We start from the raw sequence: 17,744 nt of genomic DNA, 5'->3' as shown, positions 1-17,744 counted from the left end.
CCTACCAGAGTAACAATCACAAGGTATTCGAGTATGTTCATCGTCCATCTGTTGATAAGAGTGTGCCTAATTCTCCAGCTCCTGAGGACCTTGGTCGTAGGAGACATGATAAACGCAACAATATAGTTTTCCAGTAGGTTAATACATCAGTATTTAGCAAGACTAAGTAGCTAGCTAAAGGACAGGCTAAGTATCAGGATTGTGTGCAATGTAGATGTCAGTGATGGTGAATCTGATGCAAAATTCGACTTCGAGGGTCCGGTGAATGGCTTGAAGCGTCTACTAGCGGCTAAAGCTGCGGAGGTCCGTACTGCTGTATCAGTCTGGTAAGGAGAATGTTCCTCTCGAGATCTGATCTATAGAACTTAGCGTCATAATAAACGAAAACCAACAAAAGAATTCACCAAAATTTCCGCATGTAGTTGCCCATGTGCTATTTAGTTGCAGAGTTTCTCCTATGCTACTCCGAAGTTCATCTGAAGCATCAGTCGATCGTCATCCGTCCAACCCAGCGGCTGAGGGCTTCATAAAAGTGGACACTGAGGAGGGCCTTGGCAACGAGGAGATGTCAACTGAGCGTGGTAGTATAATGGAGTTTCACCACCCTAGTGATATGAAAAACACATATCACGACTACTGCATATCACCGCGAATATCGCGTTTTTCGCCGAGTTTTTCTACGTCACTTCACGTAAAACGGGTGAAACTTCGATTTTTGGATTTATTTTCGTTCATCTTGATCAGCAGTGTTACTCATGGTATGAAAAAACATATTTTAAATTTCGCGTGTTTTACGTGAAATGTGGTGATTTGTCCGATAAAATTCGCGAAATTATTCAATTCGCTCTATATCGTGTTTTCGAAGCAGTGTTTTTTTCGTGAATGTCCTACCTAATTTTTCAAGGATTCCTTTAGACACTCGTGGTGGTTGGCTTTCAAAAAAATTCACTTTTAATACGATGAAAGTTTTTCTTTGTTTTTCATCTGTACCACAATACACGAAGTTTTTCATAGATTTTCTGGATTTTTTCACCTAGAATATGAGTAAATCGAAACGATAAAAGTTTCCGCAGAATTTGACCTCTGTTACGAAAAATTCACTTTTTTTCGTTCCTTTGTGTTAATGTGTATTATAGTAATTTTCACAACACTGGAGAGCAAAGCTCAAAACTGAACTATTTTAGTAGGGCAAGGGACCGCGGCGGCTGTTGAAGCAGTGACTACTTTAGCGGTGAATTATGGTGAAAATCCGATGACACTGAGTTTACTGCTGTCTTCGGGAGCGGGGAGTGTATTCGTGGCGGCAGTCGTGAATCTACTGCATGTGAGAAGTGTGGGAAAATATGCATATGGTCAACTATATGTGTTGGTGCCTTTTGTGGAAAATTTAGGAAATTTTCATTGGTTTCTGTACTTTTCTGGACGAATTTGCGAGGAAATTCCCGAGCTCAGCTGTGGAAAGCGAACATACATTCCAACACCTCTGCTCGAATTCATCATTAGAGTAAAAAACGAATATAGAAAAATTTTTTTATTGGAATTGAATTTTCATGTTATGTACGGAATTTTACGCCGGTGAAATTTTCATTCGCCTATGAATGGAGTTTCACCCTAGTGATATGAAAAACACTAGTGAAAAAATTATATTTCACGACTATTGCAAGGCGCAAATATCGCGTTTTTCACGGAGTTTTACGCCACTTTACGTAAAACGGGTGAAACTCCAATAAATGAGTATAAAAACGGACAGGTTTCATCATAGCGTGTAGAACAATCGGTAAAAAAATATTTGCAAATTTTCCGATTTATCTAAGAATTTTAGCCCGCCTATGAGTATGTATACTTTGAACGGGAACATTCCCATCATAGCGTGTCGACAAATCGGGTGAAAAATAATTTCCGAAATAATTAGGAAATTTTCGTGCGCCTATATCTTAAAAAATTTATCATAGCGTCCTGAAAAATCAGGAAAAAATTTTTAGCGAATTTTTCGATATAATTTTGATGAACATTCGTTTCTGGTCAGGTTTTATATTATCATCCGCTGATTTTGTTGAGTATTTTGGAAGCGTTTTTCCTGCTAATGTTTTCTGTTATGATGGTGGCTATCGATTTACCAACGAGGACTCGGGTGGCAGTAGAGTTGAGAGTAGTAGAGGGAAGTGGGAAAAATATGAAAATTCTGAGAAAATTTTGGGAAAAAAATTGTATTTAAATTTCTTTAATTACGTACATTATATGTAAGTCTATAAAGGTATATTGGAGTTTCACCATAGTGATATGAAAACACTAGTGAAAAATATATTTCACGAATATCGCGGTTTTTCATGAAGAATCACGCCACTTGACGTAAAATGGGTGAAAATTTATTTAAATTGAAGTCTCACGCTATGTCGAAGTTTACACACGGCTTGCGATGGGAATGCACAGAAAACAAAAACAATCTATCAGAATTTCCATAGAATGAATGAAAAAAAATCCGTAAAAAAGGAAATTTTTGGGGTTTTTGTGTGGGATGATTTTAGCAGTTGTTTTTTTACACGGAAAATTGAGATTTTTTTCTCAGGAGTTTGCGGAAGGATTTTTGAAGATATTGATGAGAATAACGGGAAAGGGGGTATGGTATGTGTATTTGGGATCAGCAGTCTTCTCAAGTATGAGGGCTAATAAATGCTGGTAATATGCGAAAGGTCGCCGGTTCGATTCTTGGCGGCGGCGTGGGGATATTTGTTTTTTTTTGACATTTATTTGCGATGGTGATAATATGCAAATTTTTGGGAAATTATTTTTGGTTTCTGAACACTTCTACTTGATTTTGTATATGATATTACGAAAATATATTGCAACACTGTTTGCTGGCGAAAGAATGTTTCTTATGAGGCGTGAAACTGTGTTACACGTCCGTTATTTTAGTGAACAACTTGTCGCTATCATAGTCTCGAAAGGTTATTTTAATCACATCACATGTTCATAGCAATGTTCACCATATAGTTTCAGATCGATTTTCATTGAAATTTCCTCCAACACAGATGTGAAGAATGTGCGTTCTCTATTCTGGGATTAATGATAGTGAACAAGTTGTCGCTATCATAGTCTCGAAAGGTTACCATTATCACATCACATGTTCATAGCAATGTTAACGATATAGTTTCAGATCGATTCTTCATAAAAATCTCACTTTATGCAATTTTCATTAAGTGAGGTTTTTGAGTAATGTTATTAATAAGCAAGAATGTTTTGTAAACTGTACACCTTTGAAGATTAGACGCCATCTACTGTGCAATTGTTATTGCAAAAGTATAGTTACTGTAGGCGTTTTGATTATTGTAAATTTCCAACACATATCCTTTTGTATTTAACTACATGCTCTGTGTATTTAGTTGCCACCCACCCGAGTTCGATTCTCGGTGTAGACATTTTTTTTCTATTCAGGAGTGCTGGTGCGTGGTTGTTGGGTGGTTATACATTCCTAGTTGGGATGATCACCGGTGCTCTCGGATTTTCGAAATCTCGGAAATTAAATAGAGTACCGTAACTTTCCCAATTCCTGGTGATGAGATATGGTTGTTCAGATTCGGCGTGAAATTGGTCTCCAGTTTGATAACGATGCGGAGCGAATTTATGAGGCTTTTGCAGTGGACGATCCCTCGAGAGGAATGACTAGAGAGGAATTTGCTGCTATGACATGTAATTTCGTGGCGCGCGACAAAATCTGAATGGTGTAGGATTTTTAAGTGCATCAGTTTTGATTTATGAATGGGAAAATATGTAAATTTTTGAGGGAATTTTGGGGAATTCCTATTCGATTCCCCACTCGGAAATCGTGGCGCGTAACGATTCCTGGTCCTCCACCCCGCAAGGCTTATCCACTTGATTGCTGTAATTTCGTGGCGCGTGACGATTCCTTGCCGTCCACCCCGCAAGGCTTATCCACTTGAGTGCTGTAATTTCGTGGCGCGTGACGTTTCTCTGTATACACCGCAGGGCTTTTTCCATTCAGTCGGTGTAATTTCGTTGCGCGTGACGTTTCTTTGTATACACCGCAGGGCTTATTCCATTCGATCGGTGTAATTTCGTGGCACGTGACTCACAAGATAGGGTCACTCATTCGGTCGGTGTAATTTCGTGGCGCGTGACTCACAGGGTCACTCATTCGGTTGGTGTAATTTCGTGGCGCGTGACGGTGCATGATGATCATGTTTCTCAGCTCAACTTACGAGTATAACGCTTCGTGATGACGAAGTTAAATACATATATTCGGCTCTGTGTACTGGTGTAGGGTATAGGAATTCTAAGGGGGAGTTGACGGCCTCTGAACTGAGGAAATGGATGAACACTAGGTTCACCTTGCTGTGATCACGGGTAGTATATCGTAGGGGTCTAAGCTAGATATTGCATTGATTTGTTTGATATTTCATCAAAATTATGGGTAAAATATTAGCAAAATTTGAGTAAAATATCGAAAATGGGTAAAATTTCATGGAAGTGGGGTAAATACGGTAATAGTGAAATGTTGACAAAATGGGTAGAACATTGAAAAATTGCGTAAAGTGTTAATAAAGATGTGCATATTCTCCCCCACTTTCGAATTGTACTCGTACCGATGAGTTATGAAGTGTACAAAAGTAACTGAGTTTGTCATGTTTGTCATGTCAGAGTTTACATGGGACGATTTTTTCAGTATTTCAGGCACAGAGTTTTGAGAGGAAGTTCGACCGTTTGTATTTTACCAGCTGGTTGTTTATGTGATAGTATTGTTTCCAAGAATGAGGTGGTATCTTGAGGTTGAGCGAGGAAGATGTGGAATAGGTCCGTTTTTGTCCTTTTTTTTTCGAATGTGTGATGCTGAAGGGCCGTCGGAAAGTTTTTTCCGAAGAATGATGAAGTTTCTATGGTTTGAAACTGAGAGCGTTGATAAAGTGTTTAAGGTAGTAGTAGGCGTTTATTATCATACCACTCCTTTTTGAAAACTCATCAGGCGATTAACGATCAGCTGACTGTTCACGGAGGGAAGGAACTCAGTGAAGGGCAGTTGGAACGGATCGCGATTCATGAGGAGTAATCGCGGTAGTACGGCCCGCGGAGGTTCGATCCCGGCATCGTGTATTTTCTGTTGGTGTTAGTGAAACGCTGGCCAAAGTTGTTGGTGTGATCGGCGCGGTAGTGGGAATACGACTTTGTGAGTGGGGAGGTATATGGAGTTTTGGAAAGGAGAGATGTAATAAAAATGGAGAGTGGTGGAATCGAACCGGAGACCTCTGGGTTGGTGGATAGATGGCTTAACCATTTGAACTAGCATACGAGAGCTACTGACAAGTTTGGAATGTTGATAGCGTGCGTTATACAGCCTGGATGATACAATATCATAATGATTAATGATTACCGAGTTAGTTTGTATCAATTTGAACTGAAAATGCTGTAGATGAAACCGTATGGACATCAAAACATGTTAACGTAATGCATATTATAGGAGGGTGTTTTGCCACTTTACGTAAAACGTGTGAAACTACAATGAGGCGAGCGTTTCAGATTACCGCGCACTACCAGCGTTCGCAGCGTACTTCTGTACTTACCATTTTATCAGAGCAGTTCAAGGCAGTAGTATGCTCTATGGGGTTATGACGGAACCTGACAATGTGTAGTGGGGGATTGGGGGTAATTTTCGGGAATTTTCGGTAAAATTCTTCAGTTTTTTTCGGAAAAAAACATTCCTTCTGACCCCAGTTCTGGAACGATTGCTATCGATAAGTATACTTACCTCCATTTTAACGAGCGATTTGGCCAAGGCCGTTACACCGTGGAACAAGAAGTCCAATCGGTGTTAAGGGGCCACGCTCGCAAGGTGGGGGGCCTGATGGCTGACCCCAAGTCCCGGCGTTATCGAGTGGATACCACTCAAGCGGCCCTGAAGGAAGCAGTAGAAGACCTGTTCCGGTATGAGGTGTTAACCCCTACCCAGCCTGATGAGTGGGTGGTACCTACAGACCTGTTTGTGGTAACAGCCCACTCGAGGGATCGAGGTGTTCCCAACCCAAAGGATTACAACAAATGGTGTGCTGGTATTGAAGATAGAAAACGGCGGCAACAGTTTCGTCAAGGCTTTGGCCCCTCGGTGGATGCAGTCATCAGGAGGTTGAGAGCAGCGAAAGAATTTGGGCTCAACAACGAGCGAGATTTCGTCCTTAGATCGAACCCTGTAGCCTTGCGATTTACCTTTCAATTGATAAAGCTTGTAATATCATGGAAACTGTGATGTAGACTAACCTCACATTACCCCTTCCTGACTTGAGTCTTTAATTGACTCCAACCCCCGAGTATATCTAATCAACTGGATATCCTCATTTTCGGGAAAATTTTTCAACTTTTTTCGGAAAAAGATCATATCTTCTGAGCTGTTTTCATAGGTTTGCGAACCGATTGCGAAGGATTTATCGAAAGCATGCTCCGGACAGTTCCGACACGTGGATGGTGTTGGAAGCAAGAGCGGCTGGTCAGGAGGAAACATGTAGTTTCTGATGCTTCGATGTTGAGTTAAAGTGCCTCATTTGGACCTAATTTGTATCTTTGGCGGTCGAACATAAGATATTTTCAGTGTACATTACTTTTTTCGGCGCTTCACAGCGTGCTGGGGCGGTCGGCCGATCCATCTAGTGGCATCTTCGACTGAGTGATGTTGTTGCAGTATTCTAAAGGAGGATTGTTTCTGCTACTTTTCCTGTGGCAATTGATTTCGAGAAACGCTGCTGAGAGTAATACTGGGGGAAGATTTCGGGGGGTTTATGTGCAGTTTTTTGAAGAGAGAAGCAACTTGAAAATATTGTACTTTTTTCCACGACCCCTGCATATCTGGTGATTATTGCGATTTGTATCATTTTCTCAGTTTGTTAAGTCGTTGTGGAAAATAATGGAGTTTCACCCTAGTGATATGAAAAACACTAGTGAAAAATATATTTCACGACTACTGTATATCACCGCAAATATCGCGTTTTTCACCGAGTTTTACGTCACTTCGCGTAAAACGGCTAAACGGGTGTTTGCTCAGGCACGCCGTCGTCTTCTCCGGTGCCGAGCACGCCGATCGAGGCGTGGTATGGTGGGAGCGTGCTGCGTATCATGAGTAATATAATCAATCCTGGAGAGGATAATTTCCTGTAATATCTGGTCATTGGGTGGGTGTGTTTGAGTTTGAAGTGCAAATGTGAAGTTGTTGCTTTCATCACATCACAGGTTCATAAGCAATGTTCACATTGTTTATGCGATATAGTTTCAGATCGAATCTCATCAGCAACGGGAAATAACAAGTTTTTCTCTCACATTCGCATAACGAATTGGCACGCACTACCGATGTGGTAGTCTACATCTACGTGGGAATCAAAATAGAGAGTCCTTGCTGCCCGCATGAAGTGCAACCCGAGTATATTCGTCGAATTATATGGGTCTAGTCTTGGCTGATACTGGTCTAGTTTATATGGAGACACTTGAGATTTCCGGAAGGAGTGGTATTGAGATAGAAGTCGTCGTTGTGTAGTTACATCGATGTCCACGGAACGAGCAATCGCTCGTATGTGGGGTTGTATTTGGACTACATTTCGATGGCCTCGGAACCTGAGGGGAGGATAGTGTATAACTGTGGAGCGGAGGCGGGAGAGCCTGAAGGACTGGTCGTGTAAGAAAATTGTGGGTGGTTGGTGTAGTGGTATCGGGTTGAGTTTCGTATCGGAAGGTCGTGAGATCCATCTAAGGGTGTTTCATTTTAGATTTCGTGATGGATTGCTGCAGTTCGCGAACCCGAATGACTGTCATTTCAATGCAACCAAGATGCTTAAGACGATTCTCAACAGTGATGACGATGCACCGGAAGATCTCGAAGTAAGCTGAAATTGGATGTCCAGCCGATGCGGATTTTCTATTTCCATCTGATGATGAATCAGGGAGACTGTGATCCTTTGATTATACAATCACTATTATGTCACAGTATTCACTGCTCACGGGGTACTCGTCAAAACTTGTTGTCGCGAGTTTGAAACCGAGAGATATTATAGGGTACTGTCGGTGCAGCGGCAGAGGAGGGGCGTTTTTCGATTTTTTTCGAAGGAACTGTTCTACTGCACTTAATTTGATCCTGTATCAAAGCGCTTCCTTTTGGTGGTTGAATGCGCTCAGGATATAACTCTGTGCTGTTTGTAGTTGGTGACGACGAAGCTTGACGGTCGAGAAGTGATTGCCTTTATACCGACGTTTGGTCGCTACGGCGATGCGGACCTGCAAATGCTCGCGAGGCGGAGCGGAGCGAATTTGGTGCCTTGGTCGAGAGACGACATTTGGTAGGTCACAGTGAGTTACTCGCGTACTGAGGAGCTCTTGGATGTGGTTTTTCAGGTACTCCTCTCCGCAGCATTCTACAGTTCATGGCATTTACTGTTCGAATACAGCAGAGTCTAATATCATCATTGACATGCCGTTTGGTAAGAGGCTCGGTGACTAACTGATTGGATGAGCTGTTGTTAGAGTATTATCGGACGTATGACCCGATGGCGGTTACTGGGCCGCGGATACCTCCGGTAGAGCTGAACATGTCGTCTAAAGGAGGGTTGATCGCAGAGTTGAGGTCGGAGGCGATGAGCAATCTCGACGCTGTGAAGAGGGTGGAGCTTCCGTCGAAATTGAAGTGAGAATATGCAAGGTGTGGGGATCGAACCTGCGACTTCTTGGCAGCTCCTCGGCCAGCACGAGTAGTGGTACGTATGATGATTACTCCGTCCCGAGGACGATCGTTGACTTTAGCGGTTTTCCACAGGCGGAAGCGACCAGTGGAGAATATGGCAGATTCGATTCTTTCCGATGTGAGTATCCTAGGTTGTATCATGATGAAAGATACGGTATTAGGTTCTTACGAGAGTGCATGGTCATCACTGATCGACTGCAGTTATAGCTTCACAAGTACGACGGGAGAGCGCTGCTGAATCCAACAATATGCGTGTCTTCTTAGCCGACTCGCAAGCGTTCAGTAGGATGACGCAGTTTTCGAGGACAACTTGTGAAGATATGGTTGGAAATAACGTATGGTCGCATGCTGACCAAAGTTCGGATCCTAGCATGGGATACCCCAAGATCCTTAAAGCTGGTGAGTGCAGTGTCGAATTACTGCAATGGTAAACCACTTCGTTTTCATACAGGAGGTATGCCGTTCGATCCGCGGACGTTTCATTTTTTCAGATCCTGCTTACTATTATGACTACTGCGTCAAGGAGTTCGAAGAAGGGAAGCTACAGTGGCAGTTGACTATGAGGCCGCTCGAATGCAGGAATTCTAAGTAGGCGCCGCCACGACACCACCGAAAGGGTGGTCGTGGGAGTCGGGTTTTTTGTCAGTTTCGGTGGAAAATCGTCTGACTCATACGTGGTGCTACGAGGTGTACCACACGTTGCTTGGTATCTCTATGGCACGTACGACACTTTGGAAGACTGTCAAACTGATACCAATTTTGATGGAGATCTTTATTTCCAAGTTCAGTCGGACTGCAATTCGAGACAGGGAAGTAAGCTTTCACAAACAGAATTCTCCAATCCGGGAGGTCAGATGCCTTTAGAATGCCTGTTTATAATTCCATCTAGGAAGTGTCTCAACTTGAAATATGAATTTCAGCATCAGAGTCACCTATTGGTACACTTGAAAGGCATCGTTGATGGTTGATGAATTTCCGTGCCGTATCTAGTTGGCTTCGCGTCGGGAGTGAATGCGAAAGCGCGAAGTCGGTGGGAGTATCAGAGTGCTCACTTTCTTGTATGGAGAATTTCCAAAATGGTACACTCTTGTTTCAGGTTGGGCGTGTATGACTTTGGGCGCATGCACTGTCGAAGTGGAGGCCACGGGTTCATCAGGGTATCATTGGATTGCGTATTTGGTTATCACTCTTGTAGGCTGCGAAGAGGTCGGGAAGATTCAACTCATATCTGCCGAATTTTTTAGGTTGCTTTAACGCTAGCAATATTCCTGGGCACGCGTGCATATATTGTTCGTCACGGGTCTACTGCAGCAGGGGCTGCAGCCAAGGCTGAACCAATGGGCGTGGACGGTAGGTTTGTGCATGCGTGCATAATTTTCATATGATGAATGACTTAGGCGTGCTCATACTCCCCTCTGGCTCCCAAGACATCGAATCGCCATCTGTCGGAGATACGCAGAGGCTCTCCCCTCGCACAGCGAAGATTCGGGCGCGCGCGGGGAATAGCGAGCTCCGCAGGTGGGCAATCTTTAGTCTGACAGTCTCAAGTTGAGTTTGAGGCTTAAGTGGAGGCTCTTTAGGATGCCTACGGAAGAATCCCACTTTGGTATGCCGACGCAGAAAGTTGTGAAAGTCCTTGCAGCGGCAAAGGCTAGGATGCATCCAGAAGAACTGAGTTCGTCCGACAGCGCTCACAGCAGCGGCGATGAATCAGTTGATAGTGAGAAGTCGGGAAGTGGTATGACCAGATGATGCACTGATCAGAGAAATTACTCGCTCTTGTTGACAGATTCCGATTCGTCTTGTGATGGCCATCAGTATCATATGCCGAGGTGGCATTTTGCTAGAAGCGAGAGCTCACAGAGTAGCCAGATCCACTTGACAGGTGAGGTCTTCGGTTCGAATCGCGGCGGCGATATATCCATTAGTGTACTCTCAGATCCTTCGTATTTACCCAGAGGAGCCCTCGACATTTCCAAGCGAATCGTGGTGAAAAGGTGCTCTAAGAATCAACATCGTAGTTTTTAGTGATCGAAAAGTCCTCGAGACGTGCGATAGTTGGCAGCCCTGCTTCAACAGCAATACAGTGGGTCCAGTTGGAGCAGCACATTCGAGTGATATCAGACCGTACGTTGGGAAAATGCAAGTATTGCAAGACTAGTATTCTATATTAAGTTTCTCCAGTATCTATGTATGTGTTCTTTTGCCTGTCAAGGCTATTCCTGGAAATATATTTGTTACGAACCGAACTGTTGTGGTCGTTCTGTCCAGTGAGAAAGCGCTGTGGTGCACAGCCTGTGCGATTTCCTTGGTGTTGAGTTGAGGAAATGTACGCGTTGATGTGAAGAGCGGTCATTGAGCATCGAATGTGTGACGATCCCTGTACTGAAAGAGTGTAATTTCAGGGGGGATGTACCAATCGTATGCCATGGATAGTTGCTATTCATTTTCTCACTATCTTTCTCCCTAGGCGGCTTCAGTAGCAGCGTGCCCGCCGCGGTAATGTTGTTATATAGATTCCTTCCTGCACTGCTACTGTTGCTGGTTCAAACTGTGCACTCTGAAGTGACAAAGGCAACTCCCGTCGGTAAGAGCATCGAAATTTGTGATGGGTCACTAGTTCGAAATTGAACTTTTTTCCCCAGATTCATTGCCTCCTGCGAAATCGCCGAAGACACCAATGGAAGCGTGGCGATCGGGGAGTATGTTGAGGATCATGGGCAACATCATCAACCCTGGCGGCGACAATTTCTTGTGAGGTTTAATTTTTGTCGGGCCAAGACCAGACATAGGTCAGCGAAACTCTTTTTTCACTTGCTTGTTGTAAATCAAGTCAAGTTTACGGAGTGACTTCCGGTTTGTATCGCAGTTTTGTGAGGTAACTTCCCCACATGCGATAAAGCAGCACCACAGACCTGATCGGCTTCATAGACGGCGATGGATAAATACTGGATATTTTCTGGGTCTTTCCGACGACTATTAATCGTCGTTTACGATTGGGAAGCCGCGTTGATGGATCTCGCTAGAGCTACTTTAGTCGCGGTTGGTAGTGTAGTTGTATATCACCGGGTCCGGCCTAGTGGGCCAGTGCTCCCAGTTATCATCAAGCTCTACTATGTTGGGATATATCGCAAGTTCAGAACTTATGTCAAGGCCCAGTGGTTGAGAGGAGATCAGTGGTATTATTGTAACAGGCGAATTTTACAGTACTATTCACATGTATACACACATATCACAGTATTAACATGTATACAACTTGCAACCGTTACAGATCAGTCTGATTGAGGTCTCTGTAATCTGGGAAGGAGTATGGAGATCGACTGTCGACTCGCATGCCACGCTCCAGTGGCATTGGCGAGAGAGAGGGTGGTCCTTTCAAGAATCAAGGCGGCACATTCTTCTCCATTTTGTCCATTTCGACTAGTCGTTCAATACTCCCTCTGGGATCGTTGCGTTATCTCCTATTATATCGGTAATCTACAGAAAATTTACTAGAAATCTGCGGAGATCATTTTCGCAGTGTAAATCCCAACTTGTCCAACCTAGTCGTCCGACACGACTTTCTCTGTAGGTATGCCTACGTGTACGGTACAGCTAATAGGTCATACGTTGGCCTCTATTTTGACTATGTACAAAACGCATCACAACCTGAGGGCAGGATTGTGTATAACTGCGGCACAGCCGCTGGCAGGCCCAATGGTTTGGTTGAGTAAGTGTGGGATTACAAGCCGTATTATTCAATATCAATATAGAATGTTATCAACTACTTGTTCGTGACTTATCTATACTTTCCAACCCATCGAATGATCTATAGAGCTATCCAGCTTTTTACTGGGATAGGAATATTGCTATCAGCAGTAGAAGACGTTCCTGACGGATGTCCTTCTTGAGAAGTTGAGTTCGTGTCGATCTACCACGTAGTTCATCATAGTATCCGGTATCGTTCGCCGCCTTTTGCAGATACCTACATGGCTTGATACAGTTCGTGAGTCCTAGTGACTGTCACTACGGAGCTACGCAGCTTTTGAAGTCTGTGGTGGCGAGGGAGAAGAACCCTCCTTTTGGGCTAGGGGTAGGTCAAAACGCGCATTTTCTATGCGTTCGAATTGCATCAGTTGAGCTCTCGAAACACATACTTGCAAAGAATCCAAGTCCATGTTTCCCAGGGAAAAATTTTCCTGGTAAATATTAAAATACGCGCATCCGTACCCTTTATTGAGTGTTCCGGTTGTGACTTTCTTGCAGTCGGGAAATGCTGAAATAAAGCTCGTGCCGGGAATTGAACCCGCAAGCCTTACGAAGGTCTAGTATCGAATTAGGACTTTTCATATAGGTTCTCACTCAATTCCAAGAAGGCAAGGAGGTTCTGGCGTTTCTGCCGACATTTTCTAAAGACGGTTATGATGCGAATTTGCAGTTTTTCGTGAATAGCATGCAGGCAGGCGCGCCGTGGGAGCGGAGCTCGCAGTGGTGAGTGGGCCTTCACGCGCCACAAGATTAGTGTATTTTCGTGGTCAGGTATAGCAGCCCAGAGCACTCCACAACCCATGGCATCTACTGTTCTCAGAGTGAATATCTCATGCTTGTCGATGTCCCCTTTGGTGAGTCACTTCGGATAGCACAACCGTTGATCACTGTCGGTCTCCAGCATATGCGTCTGCGTATAACCCTTGGGATCTCACAGGCCCGATGGTGCCTCCTGTGAGGTTGAATATGACCACCCAAGGGGGACTGGTTGTTCAGCTGAATTCTGAATCGACCAACTCGTTGACCGCCTTGAAACGTGTCGACTTACCGCTCAACAAGTAGGTTCCACTGGGCCTTCTCGCGGAGCTCCCTACGTGTTAACTTTGCTCGGACGCCTCTATAACGCGGAATAGGTCTCTGGTTCGAGTCCCCGGCTCGGTATTTTTCATGAAAATTATTGTTTTTCACTCGTATATCGTTAAGGAAGCAGCCCATGAATATTACTATACTCTTTGGATTGGATCTTTTGCCGTGTTCAGCGTCTTTGAATGCCAATTTGAGTCATACCACCACTACTTCAATTTCGTGATCATCTTCGATGTGATTTGTGCCTTGGGACAGTGTAATCCACGGATGCAGTGTGATGTCTCAGGCATCGATACTATTGTTCACATTTGCTGCTCTTGTATGTTGATTGTCGTCAACTGCGCTTGTTGATTATAATGAGGGAATTCTGAGGAAATTACTACTGTTTTTATGCACTACTAACTCGGAAGCTTTTCCTAGTGGAGTAAGCCATAATATATTCCAACACTGTAATTGATAAGTCGAACACCCATGCTTTATTCTCTTTCAGTGTCTCGGCGGAGTCCGTAGGAGGTGCCGGTAACAACGTCGCTGGAGCTTCCACTATAGTGGACTTCGGAGGCTTTCCCTCTCCCTCAGCTATGCCTGGCAATGTGGCTGCGGTCTCGACGTTTGCCACACTACGATGTGAGTCGATACTCGCATTGTTATGATGATGTTATGTCGTTGTTCAGGCCAGTATGAGAGCGCGGTTTCCTCCTTGCTCGACTGCAGCTTCAGCTATACGAGTGAGAAGGACGCATGCTGTGGTTTTACAGCATACTAGAACAGTGTTGGAATATATGTTTGGTTTACTCAGCTGATTATGTTTACACACGATTTAGGGTAGAAGTGTACAAAAACCCTAAATATTCAGAGAGTTCTCATGTTGTCATCAATACACGTAGTTTACCATTTGCATATTTTCCCACTGGAGTAATCGTGGTAGTGATCTAAAAGTTAATGCGACGATTCTGCATTCTGGCATTTCCACAGCGAAAATAGTTCTCATCTTCCGCATTACACCAGCGTCGTCAGTGTTCACTATTTTAGCCGATTCGGAGCCGCTGAGCAGAGTGGCGCAGTTCTCTCGAAGTGCTTGTTCTGATATGATCGGGAACAATGTGTGGTCGCATATGGAACACTCTGAGGATCTCAGTATGGGCTACCCTGAAATTTCAGAGGCTAGTAAGTTGAGATGATATCGATCATTCGGGCGAGCGCTAATGACGTAGGTTCGGGATATTATGATGACTACTGTTTGAAGGAGTTCGAAGACGGACGGCTCGTTTGGTCGATGTCAATGCTGCCGTTGGAATGTCGGAACACCGAGTAAGTCACTGTGTTGTTTGCACGCATGCACAAGTGGTGTCAGTCTCAAAGGGCAGGGCCAGGCGGCGTATATGGTGTTGCGAGGAGTTCCTAACGTGGCTTGGTATCTGTATGGTACATATCCTTCTGCTGGTGACTGTAACTCTAATACGGACTGGGATGGGAGCATATTTCAACAAGTGCAACAGGATTGCAATTCGAGAGAAGGAAGTAAGCTCGTGTGCGTACTTACCTGAGCTCAGGAGTTTATTTAGGGATTCGAGTAGAAGTATTACAAACCACGAACAGTTCTCTACCAGAAATGTAAATATGAAAATTTCCCGAGAATTTCCATATTGTCACCAACACGATGTGCATATTCAGCTGGCTTCAGGTTGGGTATGTGTAGCACCGGGCGCTTGCACAATTGAAGTAAAGCCAACACCACGCACTGACTTCACCTGGGTGGCCTACGTTGTTGTCATCATAGTGAGTAAGCACATCTATTGTTATGTGAACTATCCATATAGGTGGTGGCGATCGTAGCTGCGTCTTTGCTCATCCGAGCAGTGTGTTCCCGAGACGGTCTCACTTCAGCTGGCGCTGTATTAGATGCCAAGTCCTCGGGAGGTGGTCTCTGAGTGGCAAAAATAGTAACGCTTATGGTTTTTGTGATCAGGTGTGGTGACACTGTCTGGAGGTTCCAGCACTGATTCTGTCAGTCAAGCTCGACTACGAAGGGAAACTCAGAGGTAGGGCGTTATGACGGTTTTCCAATATCCTTTGAGTTAACGAAACACCGTCTGATTTCACGCAGAATGTGAGATTGAGAGCAGTTTAGTAGTAGAAAACTAGCACACTCCATACTACATACACAACAATAAGTAAATTGTGGGGGGCAATATTTTGTGTCATCCTGAGACCATAGCATTTTCTCTTTTCATTATCAAAATCCGCTGAACCCAGCACAGAGTGTCCTCGTCTGGATCTAGTTGGTATCAGGCAATCGAATCCTGACATGCATTTCGACATGCCAGCGGAGAAGGTAGCGAAAGTCGTGGCAGCTGCTAAGGCTAGGGTGCACGGCAATGATAGTTGTCGAAGCTTTGATGCTAATGAGAGTAAGTTCGCAAGGGTGTGGTATGAGATTACATATAAGCTTAATTGGTTGGACATCCAACAACGTGGTAGATTTCTAGTACGTCGATTTCGCACAGGTCCACTGAGCGAGGGCTCTGGCTTCATGAGCACGCCGGTTTCTCGGCATTCCTCATCCGTTTTGGGAGAAGAATCTTCTGAGACTCTCAAGCAACGATACGTCCGCCAGAAATTCACAAGTAAGTTTATTTTCATCTCTGAGATTTTCTATTGCTTGTAGATCCTCGTAGTGTGCCCAGGGGCGCACTTGACCCATCACGACGGGTGGTGGTAAGGCGACGATAACTGTTTGCGGAAGACTTCACTGTTTAGTGCATGCATGAACGACTTCCTCCATTCTTGGGTATCTGGGTGTGCGTATCCTATTCATAACATAATCTTCGCTGCGCGTAATTTCCTTCAACGTTACTCTTTTACGTACTGGTGCAACACCGGTGGTGTTGCGTGATCAGTTGGTTCTTCCCATCTGCACTGTGGGCGAATCGGTGTGGCCAGCGTGAATTCCTCGTTCGATTTACTTGACGAGTGATAGGATGAGAGGATAACCATTGTGTAAATCGCAGGAGGGGGAAATACTTGAGTCTATACAGGATGCTAAAAGTAGGATGCGCCTTGGTCGTGTATCTCCAAGCCAGTGGTAATTATCCGGAAATTGCATTCCTGAATAAGCAATCGTGGAAGTTCCGATCCATGTTCCATACCTCTATAGTATTAGTCGTAGATTGTCAAAGCAAAATGCTGAATATGGTTACTTATCTTCTTTGGTTCCAAACTGGTAGCCTGGGAATGGGTTCGCACCTGTTTTGCTAATTCATTGTTTTGAGAAATCCGGTGTAGGAGAAATACTATTCTTATGAGGCGAACTCCAGCCGTATAGTTGAACTTGTAAACCCGAATGCATCATCGGTGGAGCGACGGCGAAATGTATGACTTATAGGTTCACATCAATTCAAAGTCTGCGAGGCGCGTTACGAAAATCTGGACGTACCGGGATTTGAACCCGGGGCCTTCTGCATGCGAAGCAGACGTGATACCACTACACCATACGCCCTGATGAGTTCATTAGATAGTGGAGGCGCTCATACCGTACCAGCGGAGTAATCAGGAACTTCCCGATCCTCAGTCGGTCTCACTGTTGGTTGAACTTCAACCGTTGAAGCCAGAGGCTTACTCCCAAGAAGCGATGCTCCCTGCTTCATTGAGAACTTGTTCACCTGTAGGTCTCCATGAAGCTCATGAAACATCATGAGGCGTATGAATATTAAAGGTTGCACTCATTTCCGCCTGGTTACGGGTAAAGGCTTCATCAACTTCTCTTGTCGACACAATCTCGTCAGGGACACCTGAAGGCACATCCTTGGATCACCCAGTGGGTCCTGAGCATGCAACTCAGCGTTCAAGTCGAGTAGGTTTTGGAATTCGTTACGCGTCAACTTGCACAGTCTCATGCGCAACACAAGACTTAGCACACAGGGCTTAGCGCTCAGGTCTGTTCTGAACGGACTGCGTCGTAGCCATCACACAGCTAGCACCGAGCACTGTTTCAGCGTTGTGGAGAGGCTCTCGAACCCGAAGCGCCGTTTCCGCTGTCAGTAGCATGAGATGACTGATGTGTTCCTGTCTCGTGTCTGGAGGGACGATTGTGCTGAGTTTTGAACCTCACCCTAATACTCCTTCGTCACACGTATCTACAGGTCCTCGACGGTACTATGCATTGTGGATGTAACGCTTTCATGTC

The 17,744-nt window shown here is 44.5% G+C and overlaps 2 protein-coding genes and 1 non-coding gene across 3 annotated transcripts; 2 read left to right on the top strand and 1 right to left on the bottom strand.

Annotated features, from left to right (window-relative positions):
• The first annotated feature begins 438 nt into the window (after positions 1–438).
• Positions 439–4,732, top strand: Pmar_PMAR009193 (conserved hypothetical protein). Its single transcript, XM_002773154.1, has 8 exons — positions 439–581; positions 1,188–1,324; positions 2,027–2,149; positions 2,567–2,676; positions 3,433–3,526; positions 3,573–3,687; positions 4,208–4,362; positions 4,690–4,732. Exons 1-7 carry the CDS (start codon positions 458–460, stop codon positions 4,354–4,356), a joined length of 852 nt encoding a protein of 283 aa, XP_002773200.1. The 5' UTR covers positions 439–457; the 3' UTR covers positions 4,357–4,362; positions 4,690–4,732.
• Positions 4,733–6,608: 1,876 nt separating this feature from the next.
• On the top strand, positions 6,609–16,410 carry Pmar_PMAR009192 (hypothetical protein). Its single transcript, XM_002773153.1, has 34 exons — positions 6,609–6,749; positions 7,043–7,151; positions 7,529–7,666; positions 7,758–7,869; positions 8,188–8,324; positions 8,380–8,465; positions 8,509–8,668; positions 8,716–8,843; positions 8,887–8,940; positions 8,990–9,124; positions 9,217–9,313; positions 9,372–9,538; positions 9,822–9,916; positions 9,970–10,075; positions 10,123–10,243; positions 10,306–10,463; positions 10,515–10,610; positions 10,665–10,722; positions 12,297–12,434; positions 12,686–12,797; positions 13,059–13,195; positions 13,244–13,326; positions 13,410–13,530; positions 14,049–14,185; positions 14,233–14,286; positions 14,591–14,725; positions 14,773–14,869; positions 14,913–15,079; positions 15,243–15,337; positions 15,379–15,478; positions 15,528–15,600; positions 15,851–15,969; positions 16,066–16,185; positions 16,227–16,410. The coding sequence occupies exons 1-34, from the start codon at positions 6,671–6,673 to the stop codon at positions 16,289–16,291; spliced, it is 3,789 nt and encodes a 1,262-aa protein (XP_002773199.1). The 5' UTR covers positions 6,609–6,670; the 3' UTR covers positions 16,292–16,410.
• Positions 16,411–16,985: 575 nt separating this feature from the next.
• Pmar_PMAR009191 lies at positions 16,986–17,057 on the bottom strand. Its single transcript has one exon. It is a non-coding gene; the product is annotated as a tRNA-Ala (tRNA).
• Positions 17,058–17,744: the final 687 nt, after the last annotated feature.

Source organism: Perkinsus marinus (assembly GCF_000006405.1).
Source record: "Perkinsus marinus ATCC 50983 genomic scaffold scf_1104296959274, whole genome shotgun sequence".
Lineage (NCBI taxonomy): Eukaryota > Perkinsozoa > Perkinsida > Perkinsidae > Perkinsus > Perkinsus marinus.
This window is presented reverse-complemented; position numbering and strand designations above follow the sequence as displayed.